Source organism: Gigantopelta aegis, chromosome 3 (assembly GCF_016097555.1).
Source record: "Gigantopelta aegis isolate Gae_Host chromosome 3, Gae_host_genome, whole genome shotgun sequence".
Lineage (NCBI taxonomy): Eukaryota > Metazoa > Mollusca > Gastropoda > Neomphalida > Peltospiridae > Gigantopelta > Gigantopelta aegis.
The window spans coordinates 10,260,952-10,281,850 of NC_054701.1; the positions used below are offsets into that span (position 1 = coordinate 10,260,952).

At 36.2% G+C, this 20,899-nt stretch overlaps 1 protein-coding gene across 9 annotated transcripts in view; it reads right to left on the minus strand.

Moving 5' to 3' along the window:
- Window positions 1-20,899, minus strand: part of LOC121367500 (CAP-Gly domain-containing linker protein 1-like) — a 106,528-nt gene that overhangs the window by 21,328 nt on the left and 64,301 nt on the right. For 8 of the 9 annotated variants that reach the window (XM_041491718.1, XM_041491715.1, XM_041491716.1 and 5 more), the window contains 9 exons: window positions 16,400-16,565; window positions 15,235-15,450; window positions 10,289-10,492; window positions 9,709-9,846; window positions 8,922-9,016; window positions 6,583-6,703; window positions 6,050-6,102; window positions 2,941-3,058; window positions 1,765-1,933 (listed from right to left, as the gene is read on the minus strand). In XM_041491718.1, the coding sequence (XP_041347652.1) occupies window positions 1,765-1,933; window positions 2,941-3,058; window positions 6,050-6,102; window positions 6,583-6,703; window positions 8,922-9,016; window positions 9,709-9,846; window positions 10,289-10,492; window positions 15,235-15,450; window positions 16,400-16,565 (1,280 nt within the window). The remainder of the gene's footprint in view (window positions 1-1,764; window positions 1,934-2,940; window positions 3,059-6,049; window positions 6,103-6,582; window positions 6,704-8,921; window positions 9,017-9,708; window positions 9,847-10,288; window positions 10,493-15,234; window positions 15,451-16,399; window positions 16,566-20,899) is intronic. The other variant, XM_041491712.1, reaches the window with a different exon arrangement.

Consider the following 20,899-nt stretch of genomic DNA (forward strand, 5'->3'; position numbering starts at 1 on the left):
TTTACCAAAACTGTAATTCAAAATTAGTTTTAGAAAAAAGACAGTTACAAAATACACATGTCTTGATGTGTAAACATTATATAGAGAATACTACATGAGTGGTCCTTGTAAGATAAAAGCAAAAGCGAGTGCAGTATTCTATTTTTTACAAATCTTCAACAGCCAGATTTAAAACAAATTTAAATGTCTTTTCCAGCTAACACTTATTTACAGCACTTACACTTACGTACCACAGAGTAATCAGTTTCAGACTGGTACATCAAAGAGCTATCAATTTCACTCATTCTACTGAGAGACAGCTATGAAGCTAGACGTGTTGATGTGTCCTCAGGACTTATGGCAAGCTTTGGAATGTTGGACACTGCCATGGCCCAGTCGCCGCCTAGATACACTTCCACTCCAGCGCCTCCGGTGAAGCGGTCGACTATACAGACCACTCCTGTTGAGAAGTGCCCTGCTGTTGTTGTTGAGGCGATGGCAGCCGTCAAGAGGAAAGCAACATCTCCTGCAAGCCAGCCTGTCCGACAGACGACACCCCCTGAGGAAGACGTAGATACCTGGCAACTAGCCTTGGGGAAACTTACGGTTCAGTACCAGGACTACGTCCAGGGCGACACGACTGATACGGCGAAGCTGAGAGGCCGGTTTTGCAACCAGCACTGGAGACCGCTGCCAGACGGGAGCCACTTCGAGCTCCACAACCTTCGGCTCCAGAGCTCAGCGACGGGACTCATCGTGACGCACCGGAGCCAGCAGACCAACCGACAAGCGATCCTCCTCTACGAGATGGACAGTTCAACAATCCACAGGAACATCAAGACGATCTGCAGCGCCAGTTACACCGTGGTCATCAGAGATCTGCTCTCTAAGAAGCAACTCATCCCATCACTGACTGCAACTCCGGACATCGGCTCGCCGTAGTGGCCAGCCTCTCCTCTAACGGCCCTAACGAAGCCACTCGTGTGGACATATAGATCGAACTTTAAACTTTTAGACCTTCGTTCAAAATTTTATGTCAAAATTACCTTCTTTTAATATATTAAGTAGTCCGATCCTCTCTTCTTTCTCTTATTTATTTTTGGACTGTCCTTCAAAAATGCTCCAAATTATATAAATATTCGGCCGAGCAGTCAATTCATTTTATTTTTTGCTTGTAAATTATTTTTTTCTAATTTTTTTTTCTAAATTATTTTAATCCTACTAAGTTCTTTTACTAATTGATATTTTGTAAATTCTGTCCATTTACCCCCCCCCCCCTCGTTAAACTAGTTATCTATCTATCAAATTTCTTTTTGACTGCCCAATCTAATCTAGCGACCAAATTTAATGAGTAGATTTGTTTTTAATTAATTATATTAATTAGAGATGTGCATCAAAATTTTAAAGGCCCACTATTTAATTTTTGGATGTAAATTTCAAAATTGTCCCCTTAATTTTTTCTGTCCCGGAGCAAGTCACTGGCTATCCAGAGACAGGCCCCGGGACAGACATGCTTCAAACTCAAGTGGTATATGAGCATGTAAAAATTATTCACACTCGCAACTCAATTTCACTTGTGTCTACTTAATTAGATGGTATGGCTGTGGTGACCAGGTCATCACCTGTGTTATTGTTGTGTATTATCACAACAAATGATGTTCTCACCAACTGGGGTGTAAGAATATAAGACTCCATCATGCAGTCATGTGGGATTGAAAAAGTACAGCCGAAGTGGTGGAAATTTTGACCTGGGATGAGGCTTGTTGTATATGTATAACAACATACCTGATGTATCTATGTTATTGGCATTATTTCTTATTTCAAGTGCCTCGGACTCCAGCTTGTGAATTCTGTCCGTTAATTCGTTCTTCTGACGTTCCTTTGCTTTCTCCAGCTCGGCAAGAGACAGTTTACATCCTGACAGAGATACGTTTTCATTCTCTAGATCATTGACCTGCAACAAAACAGTTAACTGATAACATGGTGGGGCGGCAGAAATGTTTAATATATATATGAACACTCATAAAATAAATTTTTTATTAAACCAAGTACCGGTACATGTATGTATAAAGGGGAAAAAGTGTGACAGACATATATTTGAAGAAAATTGGAATATTTTAGCCATTTCACTGGTTGTTGGTGTGTTCGGACCAGTCTATGTAAAAGGAGAAAAAGGTCAGAGGTCAAGATAATGTATGAAAATAATAATAACTGCTGTAACAGTACAACTCTTTCCCACCCACCCGCATGTGTTCAGTTCTGGAACAGTCTTTAGACATACGATTTCTTTTTGTCAAAAGACAAATGTGAGAAATGGGTTTCCTAAATAAATAAAATATAATATTATATACAGGCTAATGTTTCACAAAATATCATGTTTATGTCCCGAGTGAAATACTTTTCAGTTGTCATGAGCTTTAGCTTGTTTGGTTCATGTTCCTGTACAGTTGTAGTGCACCAATCAATGACGTCACGAAGTGTTATGTCCCACTTGGTGTTCTAGTGGGACGTATCACTTTGATATGTACCAAGATATTTTTAACCATATAGGTAATAAACTACTCTATTCAATGGATTAGCCTCATGGTCTGTGTAACAGAAATATAAAAGAAAATATACTGAAAAAGAAACGCTCATTACAAATATAAAAAATATGTACTTTGGAATGATTTTGAACAATAAACAAAATGTTTTTTTAAATACTGTTTGTTTTAGGGGTGGGTTTGAAAAATAGTTGTATCTTATTTTGTTTTTCTTTTTTTTCTGGAGTGGGTCTGAGATTAGCCAGAGTACTCTGCTGTTCGAGAGCTAGACATGTTTTCGCTATAGCGATATCTCTGGCTGAGAAAGTCATCATAACTGTCCAAATGTCCGTCTAGCTATTGAACAGAAGAGAACTCGGGCTAGTTTGAGATATATATATGTTTTGGCAACTGATATTTTTTATACTACTATCTATACCTTATGTTTGTATTCGGTTAACTGCTGCAGCTGTTGATTGAGCTCATGTTGGAAATTGTCCAGCGACATCTGCATAGATTTCTTGTCACCTTCTAACGACTTCACTTCATTACTGTGACTAAAAACACATAAATACTCAAATCAAAATATCTTCCTATAAAAATCAGCTCTACGTAATAACATTTTAGTAAACCATCACTTAAGTAAATAAAGACAGTTGGACAGTTGGAGGTAGATACATATATATATGTTTACAGTAAATGCTTAATTTCACTCACACTCTCTCTCTTACTCTCCTTCGATCTCTCAAAACTACAACACATGCATACATAACTGAATTTTAAAAAGATTTTGTGTTTAAGATTTCAGAAATGATGTGTGGTGGTTCAGAAACAAGAAACAGAATGGTGATACACTAAAAAGACGCAGATGAGCAAATTGGTCGATGAATGCGTGTTGAAATGGAGACTGGATAGTTAACATAACAATATTAAGTCAAATAGAATGGGCCATAACATGTAAACAGATGACAATGAAAATATAGGCCGTCCTTCGACAACTTAAGATTTGTATACTGTAATAATATACTGTAATAATATTCACAAAACCCATCAGATTTTGAAATAATCAAAGCATCATGCACAGTAAAACAAACTACATGACAAACTACAAATAGAAAAAGAAAAGTATTTAGCATGGCAAATTTGACATTAACACCAAATAATCATTTACTTGTCAGATAACAATTAAAATCATACATTTGTATCTCTACTTAGAAGAGGTTTCTACCGGGATGAAACAGCAACACTTAAGCAGTAATATAAAGAGATATGCAGAAAATGCTAGACTGTCCGACCACAAAGCTGTATCAGGTATTGTAGAGTTCTGGGTATGGCTATGACTATGGGATTTTATTTATTTATTTTGTAAAAAAATACTAATATATTTTTCGTGTGCTTCCCTGAGAAAACTGTTCAAGCAAGCCAGTCAAATATATTTGAAGAAAACAAGCAGAGAGTTCTGTCTCAGACAGATCTAGATTTTTGTTTTAAGCCTGCTTTATAATCCATGCTACAAGCTGCAGTATCTTATCTCAGGAAATACTGAGGTTGTTACACGACCATGCGTGTGCTACAACATTTGAGACACGCTGGAGAAGTGTCATGCATTCCAAGTGAGAGCAAGGACAATTATTCAGTTCATAACACAGTTCTCATAAATCTGTGTTCATCTATCTATCATCAGAATATTAATGTGTGTAAATTGTTTTGCAAAACATTTCATTAAAACTCACTTCGGCGAGTGTATGTATACAGTGATCTCAAAGCTGCTTGTAATTTTTACTTCTCTTTTGGTGTTAGGTGTCGTTTTGTCAATTCGGTCAGTTACAAAATAAACCATAACAATTAAGGAGGGTCAGGGTAAGAAAAAGGCTAAGATAAAGACTTAGGCTTATAAAAAAAAAATTACTAATGATCCCAGTAAAGGGTTTTAAAATGGGACAACTTACTTTAAAGCTACGTTGGATTTCAAAAAGCTAAGATAGTATTCTAAATATGCAGTGACAACATCATGGTGGTAGTCAACATTTCACTGCTCGATAGAAGATTTGTAATATTATTTATTATTCAATTTAAAAACATTCCTGAAATTAGAAATAACCTCTTTGGTAAGACAAATGTATTGTAGAGGCAACAGCTGTACCATAAGCAGATTTGTGTGTAAACAGTGTCAAAGCACACCTTAAATTTATCTCAGTGTCTGTGACAACATTAAGGCCCGATTTCTCATTGGTGATTTAAATAAGAAATGCTAAAACCATGCTCAAATAAATTTGATTTACACTGAACTGTCAATCATGTCAAAAACAATTTTGCTTCAAAAGACTTTGGATTAGAGATCAAAACTGAATTAATAACATGAATTGTGAAATTTGGTTGGTTCTCTCTCAAACCACATTTAACCCGTAAATGAGAAATTGTGTCTTAGTTCTCCAAGGCCTATAAACCCAGACGTTGCCCTCTACAGTGATCTATGATGCGAAGCAGAGTAACGGTTTACTACAGGTTTACATGCACTGTACCAGGTCTTACCATCGAGTTAGAACAGTTTACAAGTGGCAGCAGCACGGCATTCAGAAACAAAAGGGAATTTATTATATATATTTAACAACCCAATCTGGCAAAGGTATTTCAAAAACTGTGAACGTAACATGTACTAGATATAATAAATGAAAATTAATAGTCTTCAAATTACTTCTTGTTTGTCTCTAACTTTCCATACTATACAATTGAATTCCCAATTTTAATTCCCAAGCGTACCATCTGTTGCATTGAGTAGCATGCTTTTTCTTTCAATCCCCACAGCAATATGCAATCAATGTAAGAACTTAACACACCATAGGTGGAGAGCAAATTTTATCTTCATCTGCAGCTCTTTTAAACAAACATCTACAATATTACAGGTTTATAAAAATGCTTCTTTGCAGATGAATGAATGAATGAATGAATGAATGAATGTTTAACGACACCCCAGCACGAAAAATACATCGGCTATTGGGTGTCAAACTATGGTAATGCAAATAAATAAAGTGATGATCAACATCAATATAAAAATTCAAGGTTTAAAAAAGAACAGTGTAAAGAACTGTGCAAAAATACAAATACAAATATCACAGAAATTTACGGACACCGAATTTTACTCTAAACTACAATTTGTGCTGTATTGGCCATTCTCAAAGAGAATGTTACACCCCTGCACCACGGTGTCTTTGCAGATGAGTCACAAAACCGATTTTTTTTTTTGGTAGTTCAAGTAAATTTTACAGGTGTTTACTAAACAACATTGACCAGAAATTTAAATATATATCTATAAGGCTCTCTTCTAACTGGACTATATTTGGATGCTACAGGTAGTCAGGGAAGGTTAACAGTGGTGCTGTGTCCATGGCATATAAAAAAGTCTACCACATTAATTACAGCTTTCATCTTACAGCTTAAAATCTGAATATATTCTGCTAAATTCAAGGATGCACATAAAGACAAACACAAGTGTTTATCATTCTATCAATAAAGGTATGTAAGGCATGTCAATGTAAGCTAGGACGCACCTCTTGCGGAGCTGCTCCATCTGGTCAAGAAGCTTCTTGTTCTGCTCCTCAAACTGAAAGTGAAAGTAGAACAACACATCGGTCAGTATCACTTCATCACACTTGTAAGTTTTAATTTGTTTTAATATTTCTACCAAAATAATTATTTAAATAAAAACTTTGTTCAAAAATATATCAGAACTGAAGTGACATTTCAAACCTATTCAAGAATAATGTATTTATTTATCTATATTTAAATACTGAAATGTGGTGCATGAACCCCACAAAAGAAGCATGCTGTCCAGTATATTATTGTTCAACTCAGCATAGCATAGAACAGTAGAGCATCTTTACGTAAAAATGTAATTCACTTACATTCAACCGAAATTCAACTTAAGTTGTATATTATGGTATTTTTTTTAACACTCGGATGTCATCTGTCATTGTATTATTATAAATAAAAAATGTTTATCTCAGCACTGTGTGACGCCCACCCACCAAGCACTGTGTGACGCCCACCCATCCACCCAGCACTGCGTGACGCCCCCACCCACCTTCTTGCGGTCTTCGAGCACGAGTTTGGAGTACTCGAGTTCCGCCTTCATGGCGGCCCCGTCCGACTGACTCTGAGTGAGAGCCTTCTGTAGCTCAGTCACCATCAGCTTGGCCGCCTCTCTGTGACAAACACAAACAAGACACAATGTATCATAACAGTCATCATGCACCCACCGTTTCTATTCACAGAATATGACGACGGATAAAGCAAAGTCAAATCCGTATAGTAGCAGGATATGACTTTTGACGTCACTGTGACATCACATGCATGGCTACATTACAAAATCACTCGTTTGACCTCTAGGTAATCATACAATATATCTGAAATATCAGAAATAATAGCTTTTTCCCTTAATTTTTATGGTCTACAGGATAAAGATAACAACTAGATAATGACATAGGATATCTGCTTTTTTCTGTTCAGACCGAATGAGAAATTCCGCTCGGTTGAGCCTTGCAGAATTTCCCATTTTTATCTTAACAGGATAAAGCAGATATCCGACGTCATTAACTAGTTATTCTCTATTTATACCACAATGTAAACAACATCTTTGTAGTACTGAAAAGCTAAGCAGTGTAGAGAGGACATAAAAGCTCACAAATGAAGGAAACCATAATGACAAAATCTTTGTATTATTCGTCCTGAGTAACAATTACATGTATATGACAAACACAAAAAACAAAGTGTAAACACAATGTGGGATGAACATAAAGGGGTGCTATCAAAATTGCATGGATATTAATTTCAAACCTAAAGCATAAATAGCCAACCAATAAAAAAAATATTCATTTCTAAATACATTTCTTTACTAGAATAAAAACAATTTTTAAATTGGATTGAAATTTTGGTAGAGCTGAACAAACAGATTACATTAGTGATTTCCCTAGAAATTAGGCAAGGCATGGTAGACCAAACACTTTTGGGGCATTTTCACCATTTTCGGGGCACTTGTTTTTCATTAAAAATACACAAAAATTAATTGAAATAAACATTAATGTAATTTATGCGCTTGCTTTAATAAATGAATGGCAAAAGATATAAAAGGCATATTTTATTAATTAATAATACCTTTTTGGGTGTTTTATAAAGGCAATATTAGAATTAATTAGTGAAAAAGGCTTCTTTAATCTCAGGGCAGCATGGTGCTGATTAAGGCAAGATGGTGCTAGACTATTGAGGCATGGTGCTGCACCATGCTAAAACAAGCTAGGGAAAACACTATACATGTTGTGAACATAATATCTATCCATAATTACTTTTACGGCAAAGAACTGGTTGCTATTTTGACTGACAATTAATTTTAGTAATTCACGTGACTTTATGATGTGTGTTTAACATTTGGACACCATCCATAAACAAATGTTTGGATGATGTAGTGTTACTTAAACATTTGGTGACTATAGTAAATGGCTGGATGATGATGAACTGTTTACACTTCAACCCTTGCAATTGCTGTGGAGATTGCAATTAACTTTGTAATTCTCTATGGCCCTTTTTTTTTGCTGTAGATTGTAGTGATGTTCCAATGATCAATTATAATTGAAAATTGATCGGATTGGCTCTACCGATGTGATGATTGATTATAAAAATCCATAATCGATTGTGTGGGGAAAATGTTAACTGTATCTCTTCCTCCGGTTTAGATGATAAAACTGATGGACATATACAGTGGTTTGGGTTTCTTTTCATTTGTACATAAAGAAAAATTACATTAAATAGTTAATAAAGGTACAGTTAGCAATTTGCACAGTGCACACGACAATAGGTACATCATTCTTATGGTCATGGAATTCTAATCGATTGTGTAATCGAAAGTTGATCGGTTGGTGCCAACCGATTATAACTCATGATCGATGATGAAATCCCAACAGATTTTCATCACTAGTAGATTGTATTCAAAAACATTTTCCACAGCATGTTTTTTGTCCATAGACATTTTCTTAAAGGGACAGACCCTAGTTTCAGCCCATGAAAATACACACTAAGTTTAGTTAACCTACAAACCTGTAACACATTTGGTTAAAGTTACAACTGAGTGAAACATGAGTCTCTGACTTTGAAATGGTGAAATACTCTCTAAAAATAGATTAAAACTCGACTCCATAACAGTAACTTCTCACACACACATGCGTTTTTAAAAATATGACAAATCCATTTTGTGATATTAGAAACACCAGGATGACCAAAAACACTTTGAATGTACGGAAATGGATAATGTAAAGAATAAAATGTAAGTAAAGTATGATTTTAGTTATGAGAAACGGCTCTAATAGTAAAACACATGCCTTAGTGTTTAAACACTAGGGTATGTCCCTTTAAGAGCAGGCTAGCACTTACAGGTCCTTGCTGAGTGTGGAGTTATCCTCTTCCTTGATGGACTTCTTCATCAACACATCTTGTTGTTTGGACGTCTGGGAACGCAGTTTCTCCACCTGAACACGAAAATACAAACACATGCTGGTGTCATTACAGAAACCACCTATCAGTTCTAATGTTCTATCATCCAAAAACGTCAGGACATGGTCTCAGCAACATGATATAGGAATTATTTCATGGACAGACTGGTAGCATCTTATGGCATTGGGTGAATGACATTCCTTTTCCACAAGCTGACTTTGTTGAAGGCCCACGCCTGAATGCTCAGTCTGTGTCAGCTCTGGTTGCTCTATTTAAAGTGAAAACATTCTCAAAGCAAGATTTATGAAAAGTTAAAATATACAGGATGCAGAAAATGAGTATAAATGGATTTGCAATGAGTTATTTATCTTAAGACTTAACTGAACAGGGTGGTAGAGGTTTTGTTGGGTGAAGAGTGTTATTGATCAATCACACCAGGTGAATAAGTTATTTCCAATTCGAACCAGTGCTCCATAACCGATGCATCAAATGTTGTAGTACACACTATTCTATCAGTTGTAAAATGTATCAATAAAAGATCCTTTGTTGATTTTCAGAACAATTATCTAGTGGCAACTGGTTTCTTCTTTATTTTGCTAGATCAAGAATCACAAATACTTCATGTTAGTCTCCTAAAAACTGTCGATGAAACAATACATTAGAATTATTCAACTGATATTCAAGAGACAGAGAAAAAACACGAGTTAAGAAATAGAAGAATCAGCACCTCTTTTTTGAGCTGTTCTATTTGAATGTCTCTTTGCTGCAGCTCGGCCTTGTTAGTGAGCGCCTCCTGCTGCAGGTTGTCTCGCTCCTCTGCCATCTTCTCCTTGTCAGACCTCAACGCCTCGCACTGCTTCACAATCTACAACAGCACACAGATCAATCTCATGAAGTCATCTTACTTAATAACCAATATGTCAAACACATTACTAAAGGCACAGGTATATAATCTGTCTTCAGATTGCCATTCCTTGAAATTCACATGAAGGTCAAGTTATGGTCTATATTGTGGACTGTCAGATTTGAATGTCGAGCTCCCCTTAACCTTCTGGACACTGCTACCAAAATATCCCACCAGATGTCAACTACTCTAAAATTTCATAAAAATGAGAAAAACCCATGAAAATAATACTTGTCTTTTCACTTATGAACATTATTTTATTTCTTTATAAAATTTTAATGTGAAAATAAATGAGTAATAGCAAAAAACATGTTACCCCTAAATGTGCTTTTTGTTTCTTAAATGAGTCCAATAGTCACAAGGTTAAACAGTCAGGTCTGCTTTTACCACTAACCACACTCACCTCCTTGGCTGCGATGGCCTCTGACTCGAGTTTGTCGTGGGCGACGTTCAGTTTTTCCTCCATGGTGTCCCTGTGGATGTTGGCCTGCTGGACGTCGCCCTGCAGCTTGGTGAGATGGACACGCAACTGGATGAGTTCCGTGTTGATCGCGTCCTTCTCCGTCTCCACCCGCTTCAACGCCTTCTCCACCTTCTCCTTCTCAAACTGAAACAAACACAACACGGTCTCAACACCTTCTCTTTCTCAAACTGAAACAAACACAACACGGTCTCAACACCTTCTCTTTCTCAAACTGAAACAAACACAACACGGTCTTAATGCCTTCTCCACCTTCTCTTTCTCAAACTGAAACAAACACAACAAGGCCTTAACGCCTTCTCCTTCTCAAACTGAAACAAACATAACACGGTCTTAATGCCTTCTCCACCTTCTTCTTCTCAAACTGAAACAAACACAATAAGGTCTTAATGCCTTCTCCACCTTCTCCTTCTCAAACTGAAACAAATACAACAAGGCCTTAACACCTTCTCCTTCTCAAACTGAAACAAACACAACAAGGACTTAACGCCTTTTCCACCTTCTCAAACTGAAACAAACACAACAAGGTCTTAACGCCTTCTCCACCTTCTCCTCAAACTGAAACAAACACAACAAGGTCTTAACGCCGTCTCCACTTTCTCCTTCTCAAACTGAAACAAACACAACAAGGTCTTAACACCTTCTCCACCTCAAACTGAAACAAACATAACAAGGTCTTAACACCTTCTCCAGCTCAAACTGAAACAAATACAACAAGGTCTTAACGCCTTCTCCACCTTCTTCTCAAACTGAAACAAACACAACAAGGTCTTAACACCTTTTTCACCTTCTCAAACTGAAACAAACACAACAAGGTCTTAACGCCTTCTCCACCTTCTCCTCAAACTGAAACAAACACAACACGGTCTTAACACCTTCTCCACTTTCTCCTTCTCAAACTGAAACAAACACAACAAGGTCTTAACATCTTCTCCACCTCAAACTGAAACAAACATAACAAGGTCTTAACACCTTCTCAAACTGAAACAAACATAACAAGGTCTTAACACCTTCTCCACCTTCTCCTTCTCAAACTGAAACAAACACAACAAGGTCTTAACACCTTCTCCTTCTCAAACTGAAAGAAACACAACAAGGTCTTAACACCTTCTCCACCTCAAACTGAAACAAACATAACAAGGTCTTAACACCTTCTCCACCTTCTCCTTCTCAAACTGAAACAAATACAACACGGTCTTAACACCTTCTCCACTTTCTCCTTCTCAAACTGAAACAAACACAACAAGGTCTTAACACCTTCTCCACCTCAAACTGAAACAAACATAACAAGGTCTTAACACCTTCTCAAACTGAAACAAACATAACAAGGTCTTAACACCTTCTCCACCTTCTCCTTCTCAAACTGAAACAAACACAACAAGGTCTTAACACCTTCTCCTTCTCAAACTGAAACAAACACAACAAGGTCTTAACACCTTCTCCACCTCAAACTGAAACAAACATAACAAGGTCTTAACACCTTCTCCACCTTCTCCTTCTCAAACTGAAACAAATACAACAAGGTCTTAACACCTTCTCTACTTTCTCCTTCTCAAATTGAAACAAACACAACAAGGTCTTAACACCTTCTCCACCTTCTCCTTCTCAAACTGAAACAAACACAACAAGGTCTTAACACCTTCTCCACTTTCTCCTCTCAAACTGAAACAAACACAACAAGGTCTTAACACCTTCTCCACTTTCTCCTCTCAAACTGAAACAAACACAACAAGGTCTTAACACCTTCTCAACCTTCTCCTTCTCAAACTGAAACAAACACAACAAGGTCTTAACACCTCCACCTTCTTCTTCTCAAACTGAAACAAACACAACAAGGTCTTAACACCTTCTCCTTCTCAAACTGAAACAAACACAACACGGTCTTAACACCTTCTCCACCTTCTTCTTCTCAAACTGAAACAAATACAACAAAGTCTTAACACCTTCTCCACCTTCTTCTTCTCAAACTGAAACAAATACAACAAAGTCTTAACACCTTCTCAACCTTCTCCTTCTCAAACTGAAACAAATACAACAAAGTCTTAACACCTTCTCAACCTTCTCCTTCTCAAACTGAAACAAATACAACAAAGTCTTAACACCTTCTCCACCTTCTCCTTCTCAAACTGAAACAAATACAACAAAGTCTTAACACCTTCTCAACCTTCTCCTTCTCAAACTGAAACAAATACAACAAAGTCTTAACACCTTCTCCACCTTCTCCTTCTCAAACTGAAACAAATACAACAAAGTCTTAACACCTTCTCCACCTTCTCCTTCTCAAACTGAAACAAATACAACAAAGTCTTAACACCTTCTCCACCTTCTCCTTCTCAAACTGAAACAAATACAATAAAGTCTTAACACCTTCTCCACCTTCTTCTTCTCAAACTGAAACAAATACAACAAAGTCTTAACACCTTCTCAACCTTCTCCTTCTCAAACTGAAACAAATACAAGGTCTTAACACCTTCTTCTTAAACTGAACAAACACAACTGTGGTCAAGTCCCTACAAAAGATCCAATTTTGAACGAATTAAAGTCTGAACCAAATTGCTAACAACTACGATAAATTACATTCCTACTTTTAATTACCGTTAAATTTTCTCCACTTTTTGAAGAAACATAAATCATGAAGACACCATTATATTGACATGGATTCCACATATTAGACTGAATCTATATCACCTATATCGACTTTGTTAAGATGTCCTCGGACAAAACACATGCCATTTTTCACTGTGTACCATTTTGCTTTTTTGTGGAATACTCTTCAAGAGGGATGGAAGCCTCCTAAGTATGTGACGTAATTAATCTGACGTCATGATGAGTCTGTTATACTGTAGCGCATGTCATGACATTGTTAGATTACATCATATCGACCCACACCTCTTGAAGAGTATTCTATAAACCAGCAAACTGGCAGATGGCAGAAAACTGCATGTATTTTGCCCTATATGCAATCTAAGCGAAGTCGATATCGGTGACATTGTTACAGTCTCTTATGTGGAATCACTATAATGGATTTTTTTTTCACAATTTGTGTGTGGACAAAATTTGTGGGAAATCTAATGGTAATTAAAGGTAGGAGAGTAATTTATTGTAGTTGTTAACAATTTGGTTCGGATTTTAGCTTATGTTTTGTTTTTTCTTTCACAAATGTGACAAAATTCTAATTTGTTTACACCTAGTTGCCACTGTTTAAACAGCATGCCAAGATGCCATTAAAGAAACATCTCAATCTCTTCCTACTTTAATAACACATGTGAATAATTAGTAATGTCACTATTTTTACCCTAACTAGTAGCACATGATGATGATAGTACCTTGAGGTTCTCCTAGTTCAGAATGATTCGGTCCAGAACTTGTTTGTGTGTGGTTCTTAACATCATTATTTCTGTAATATACACTATGAACACCAACAAGGTGAGAACATACCTTGAGTGCCTCCTTGTCGAGGGTGATTTGGTCTAGAACCTGTTTGTGTGTGTCTTAACATCATTATTTCTGTAATATACACTATGAACACCAACAAGGTGAGAACATACCTTGAGTGCCTCCTTGTCGAGGGTGATTTGGTCTAGAACCTGTTTGTGTGTGTCTTAACATCATTATTTCTGTAATATACACTATGAACACCAACAAGGTGAGAACATACCTTGAGTGCCTCCTTGTCGAGGGTGATTTGGTCTAGAACCTGTTTGTGTGTGTCTTAACATCATTATTTCTGTAATATACACTATGAACACCAACAAGGTGAGAACATACCTTGAGTGCCTCCTTGTCGAGGGTGATTTGGTCTAGAACCTGTTTGTGTGTGTCTTAACATCATTATTTCTGTAATATACACTATGAACACCAACAAGGTGAGAACATACCTTGAGTGCCTCCTTGTCGAGGGTGATTTGGTCTAGAACCTGTTTGTGTGTGTCTTAACATCATTATTTCTGTAATATACACTATGAACACCAACAAGGTGAGAACATACCTTGAGTGCCTCCTTGTCGAGGGTGATTTGGTCTAGAACCTGTTTGTGTGTGTCTTAACATCATTATTTCTGTAATATACACTATGAACACCAACAAGGTGAGAACATACCTTGAGTGCCTCCTTGTCGAGGGTGATTTGGTCTAGAACCTGTTTGTGTGTGTCTTAACATCATTATTTCTGTAATATACACTATGAACACCATCAAGGTGAGAACATACCTTGAGTGCCTCCTTGTCGAGGGTGATTTGGTCTAGAACCTGTTTGTGTGTGTCTTAACATCATTATTTCTGTAATATACACTATGAACACCAACAAGGTGAGAACATACCTTGAGTGCCTCCTTGTCGAGGGTGATTTGGTCTAGAACCTGTTTGTGTGTGTCTTAACATCATTATTTCTGTAATATACACTATGAACACCAACAAGGTGAGAACATACCTTGAGTGCCTCCTTGTCGAGGGTGATTTGGTCTAGAACCTGTTTGTGTGTGTCTTAACATCATTATTTCTGTAATATACACTATGAACACCAACAAGGTGAGAACATACCTTGAGTGCCTCCTTGTCGAGGGTGATTTGGTCTAGAACCTGTTTGTGTGTGTCTTAACATCATTATTTCTGTAATATACACTATGAACACCAACAAGGTGAGAACATACCTTGAGTGCCTCCTTGTCGAGGGTGATTTGGTCTAGAACCTGTTTGTGTGTGTCTTAACATCATTATTTCTGTAATATACACTATGAACACCAACAAGGTGAGAACATACCTTGAGTGCCTCCTTGTCGGGGGTGATTTGGTCTAGAACCTGTTTGTGTGTGTCTTAACATCATTATTTCTGTAATATACACTATGAACACCAACAAGGTGAGAACATACCTTGAGTGCCTCCTTGTCGAGGGTGATTTGGTCTAGAACCTGTTTGTGTGCCTGTGTCTGTAACTCCTGCTTGTTCAACTCGGCCTCCTTGCTTGATAAATGTTTTTTTAACTCCTCTATTTCAGAGTCTTTTCTTTGTACAAAAATAGTTTTCTCCTTGTCAAAGTCTTCAGAAAGTTTAGAAATTTTGGACTTCGTCCGACTAAGTTCTGTTTGCTGCAAAAGAGGATATTATGTTGGTAAAACAACGATTCAACTACAGTGATAGAAACAATTAAGAAATCTTGTAATAATCCACAAAAATTGTAATTCACTACTAATGGAGTAATGTATGTATACTGTAAAAAATGTGATGGGGGACATAATGTCAGTCACCACCAGCCCTCCCCCCTCCCCAAAACTGACATGATCAACTTGCTGATAGCACCAGGAATGTTATGGATGAGGATTCTAGTGACTACATTGATGATAGTCTGCTATTCTTATTATAGATTCAAAAATAATATTTCTGGACTGTGAGTCACAGTTGATATCAGAACACATCCTACAGATCTTCTATTAGGTTGATGATGTCTGGACTTTTAAATCTATGGAAACATGGATACATCCACTGAAACTACTGGTCAAAACATGTTATCATGGTAATGGACCTCCATCGCCAGTTGTACAAGGCTGTTGGTATTTCTTGACAAACACTAAATATGATATGCATATACCTACAAATAGCTTTGAGAATTTATGTCCTATAAATGTGACCATTTGCTGAATATACAACAATAAAATGTTAACATATATGAATGCATGTATAGCCTCAAAGGTGATTCTAACCTTTTGTTACATGAAAACAACAAATAAAAAAGAACAGAAAAGTCCATTTAAGCCAATTCTGGACCTAGATGAAACATCACAATGATATTTAGTTTGAGTTTGTTGATTTGACAATAAACAATGGGTTAATTTAATGCGATAAAAAAGGTGTTAATGTTCTTACCCAAAAAATGTTTTTTAAATGTTCTTACCATATTATCATCTAACTTGATTTGACAAACAATGGCTTAACTTAACATGATAAAAAAGGTGTTAATGTTCTTACCATATTATCATCTAACTTGATTTGACAAACAATGGCTAAACTTAACGTCATAAAAAGGAGAAATGTTCTTACCATATCATCTAATTGTCCTTTGAGAACACTAACTTCACCATTATGTTTATTTACAATCTCCCCCACCTCTCTCTCCTTCTCCTGCTCCAACCTCTCTAGATCATTGTTAAGTTTTGCAATTTTTTGAGTAGAACTGGACAAGTCTTTTTGTAGTTCCTCGACTTTTCTGTAACACACAACAGCAACACGCTTATTGGGCATTAATTCACAAACAAGAAGATACTGGTGAAACCTTCTGAAAACAATGTACATTATGACAAGATAACACAGTAACAATGGGATAAAAAATAATAATTAGAAAAAGATATACATTAGTTATTCAATAAAACACAAAGTATAAACCTTACCATTACAGTTGTAAATTTAATAATAAAAACACAAAATGTATACTGGCAGGCTTCGAACCTAATGCACCAATAGACATGGTATTTAACCACACTGTTTTCTACTGAATAAAACTACATGTACACAAGGCTTTCACAGCTCACAGGATAACAGTAACAATTGGAGAAATGAAGCATGTCAATTATTCCATAAAACACATTTAAACATCCTACACTTAGCTATTCCCTGAGACAAAGTATAAGCATCACAGGCCACTGGCCACAATTTTAATAAATTATTCCATGCTGTTCTCTGCTGGATTACCTTACATGCGAGTTTCACAGCTATGTAACGAACACCTCCATGAAGAACACTGGTACAAATCAAACAATTAGAAAATCAGGAACCAATTTGCCCAAATATGGATTAAGTGTTGATACAGTGGATGCCTCATTTGCCAGTTTGTCCCAGCAGGCTTGCAGCTGCGCTCCCCAGATGCAAAACATTTTGTGACTGTCACTTCCTATTTATTCCAAACCTTTAGGTAATGGCAAGGGCATGCCAGCAAATGCGACGATGAATTTGACAAAAATCAATATGTGGTAATATTGCGGGATTATATCAGTTACCAACAAAAAGCCCAAGTACTGTTTTGAGCCAATACTACACGCACCAGTATTAGGAATTCACAAGCATTGTTTGAAGCCTTGAGCATGTTTTAATCCCTGACAGATGTCTCTTTAAGCAATACTTGGTTCCATTTCAGGTCAATACTTGACAATGTGCTGTTGCAAATTTCAAACACAACAGCTTAAAAACTTAGGAATTTTTTCAAATACTTAATAATAACATCTCTAAACAATACTCAGTTTCTAGAAGCATGTGTCAGATGGACTTGACACTGTACATACAAATATTGTTTTAGGTCAAAATACTGTACCACCACCTTTTATGATCCATTGCAAGAACTATACTGAAACACATACATACAGTTAGGACTTTTATCACTATACACATTTTTGTCAGTGCCTAACAATATAGTTACTAGCATGTACTCTGGCCTATACCACAAATATTGTATAACTACATGTATGTTTAGTCAGACACCAAACTATCGTAACTGTATAACTGTACTATCAGAAACCCAGTGTATATCTACTTCTTTAATATGTATTCAAAACTTTTACAAACTATGTGTATAAATACAAATTTATTTTTGCCAGTTTTCAAACAGATTGAATTGCAGTATTTAATAACAAAACAGACATAAATGGTGACCCTGAGATCGTTAATGTTCACACAACTATAGAAAGAGTTTGGAATATACATTAGTGTTCAAACTTGATGAACGTGGAGCTGAGACCAACGTCTGAAGTATTTTACCACTGACACCAACACAAAGCTCTCCATTGTGGTGTGTTACTTAATTACTTACACGTAACTTTGTAAGTAAGTCGCCGAGTCATTAGTGACACTGCCGGGCAATCAACAGATGTATCTCATCTACAGAGCTCAGCTCTCTCATACGAAGGACAAGATAGAATTCTGAGGTAATCAATGTGAAGATGCACAATCAATATTTCACACATCATAGTGCTTTGAGAGATTCTAAACTAATATGTTTAAAATCTTCTTTTTTTGCCCCCCCCCCCCCCCCCCCCCCTCTTTTTTTTTTTTGTCTTTAAGCATGAACAAACTGACTGGTACCATCACCTTCTATCACATCATATTAACCCCAAACTAGGTGAAAAAACCTGTCTACCAAGCAACTGCGATCACTTGCCCTCCTACACATGCCTCATTGAATACCACACGTCATGAAATAAACATTTTCTTTCTCCCAGTAAAGAAATATTCCTTCTTATATGAAAATGTATCCAATATACCCTACCCAAGTACTTGCAGAGCTAATATATCTTATCAAAATGAATGCATTAATGCATGCTTACCTGTGGAACAGAACAAATTTAACAAAATAAATTAGTCATTCTTCAAATTACATGCATGATTTTTAGGTTTAAATAACAGTAACTATTAATTATTATATGGTGTGCCAGACACAATCCATTATTTATATAGATATGTATATCAAGACACAATCATTTATTTAAGTAGTGCCATTAGTGTGACGAAGATACATAAATCATATATATACATGTATGTATAATCATGCATGTATGTCACCTTTACCAGTCATGGACAGTACTATTTTGGCTTATATTCCAGAAATAATATTACTTCTGCGGTATCCATGGCAACATGGAATGTAATTGAGTATTTGTGAGCTGTGGAGAATGGAAGGATTACTTGGCTCTTTGTTTTCATCACCTTTCCCTTGATGCCGGATCAGCTTAGCTCAGTGGTTACATTTCATGTCTAAGAAGTAGTTCAACTCACTGGGTTATTTCCCATCCCAACAGTAAGTGGTACACATGTATCAATGGCAATGGTATGTGCTGTCTGGTGTATGACAAAGTGCATGTAAAAGAGCCCTTGCTGCTGATTATACTGACAGGAGTAGCCCATACGTCTTTACATGATTATATATACCAGTAAAAAAACGTTAAAGTAAATCTTTTTTCAGAATTACATAATTTGTGTGTGTGTTGTACCGTATTAAAAACCTAAACAGTGTCCAGAAATGTTGTTAAACAACCATTTCTATTCCTTCAGTCCCTTAGCAATTCACTGTTTTTCACTTATTAAACACATAAATGTATACATTATTATATTATTATTTTTTTTTTTTAAATAGTTGAATCACTCTATAAACAAAATATTACTAAAACACTGTGTGCCTGCTACACCATGTTCTCAACTTCACACCATATTCCATAACGCACATGCCTAGAACTGCAAATCGAACTGATGGACATGATAATGCATTGGTCACATGTAGTTAACATGATAATGCATTGGTCACATGTAGTTAACATGATAATGTATTGGTCACATGTAGTTAACATGATAATGTATTGGTCACATGTAGTTAACATGATAATGCATTGGTCACATGTAGTTAACATAACATACTACTCAAATGTAGTTAACATGATAACATACTGCCCAAATGTAGTTAACATGATAACATACTGCCCAAATGTAGTTAACATGATAACATACTGCTCAAATGTAGTTAACATGATAACATACTGCCCAAATGTAGTTAACATTGTAACATACTGCCCAAATGTAGTTAACATGATAACATACTGCTCAAATGTAGTTAACATGATAACATACTGCTCAAATGTAGTTAACATTGTAACATATTGGTTGCCACACATTGAACTTGGGGATTTTTGTTTAGGATTTCCACCTGATGATGTAATACAGTAAAACCTCTCAAGATCTGACCATCTGTAAACTGGAATTCCCTCAAAAGCGGACGTTTTACAGTCCTTTTTAAAAACCAGGACAGAACTTAACCTCTCTAAACCAGATCTCTCTTAAAACTGGACATTTTTCTTGGTCCCAAGGGTGTCCGGTTTAGAGGGGTTTCACTGTATATACCGACATCCAAAAGAAACTTAAAGGCTTGAAATAGAGAATAATACATAAGTGGCCGTTAGATACCATTTATCTCACAACGAATTGTTTTAAAATGTATCTAACAAGCGAAAGCAAGTTTGATACGTTTTAAACAAGTTATGAGATAAATGGTATCTATTGGACAGGAATATATTATTCTATTTCTTACATATCCTAAAAAACCAGGTTTTAAGCAAATATTAACATCTTTTCTGACTAAAGGTGGAAATAAATTACATTGTGAAATTCAACATCTAAACATGACAATGCACTTTGTGATACATACAAAGTGTTTGTACGGTAGTTTCTAAATTGGTTCTTTTCGACTGGCAGCAATATTTATCAAATTATTCAAATTTGATGTATGTAAAATTTCTTTTGGACATCAGTATATATAATTTGGAATTTTGATTCATGATCTTACACTTCTGACCCAATATTTGGGATTCCCAATCTGGCTGCATGAAGTAAACGTGATATTGTATTGGCCTATATTTCATATGCTAAATGAATTTAAAAGAAAAAAAAATTTAAAGAAAAGATTATGGTGACCATTGTGTATTTTGAATTAACCCTGACAGTAATAAAACAACCCGACCACTGCCTGGAACATTAATTTTACAGTGACAATCTATTTAGTAATTA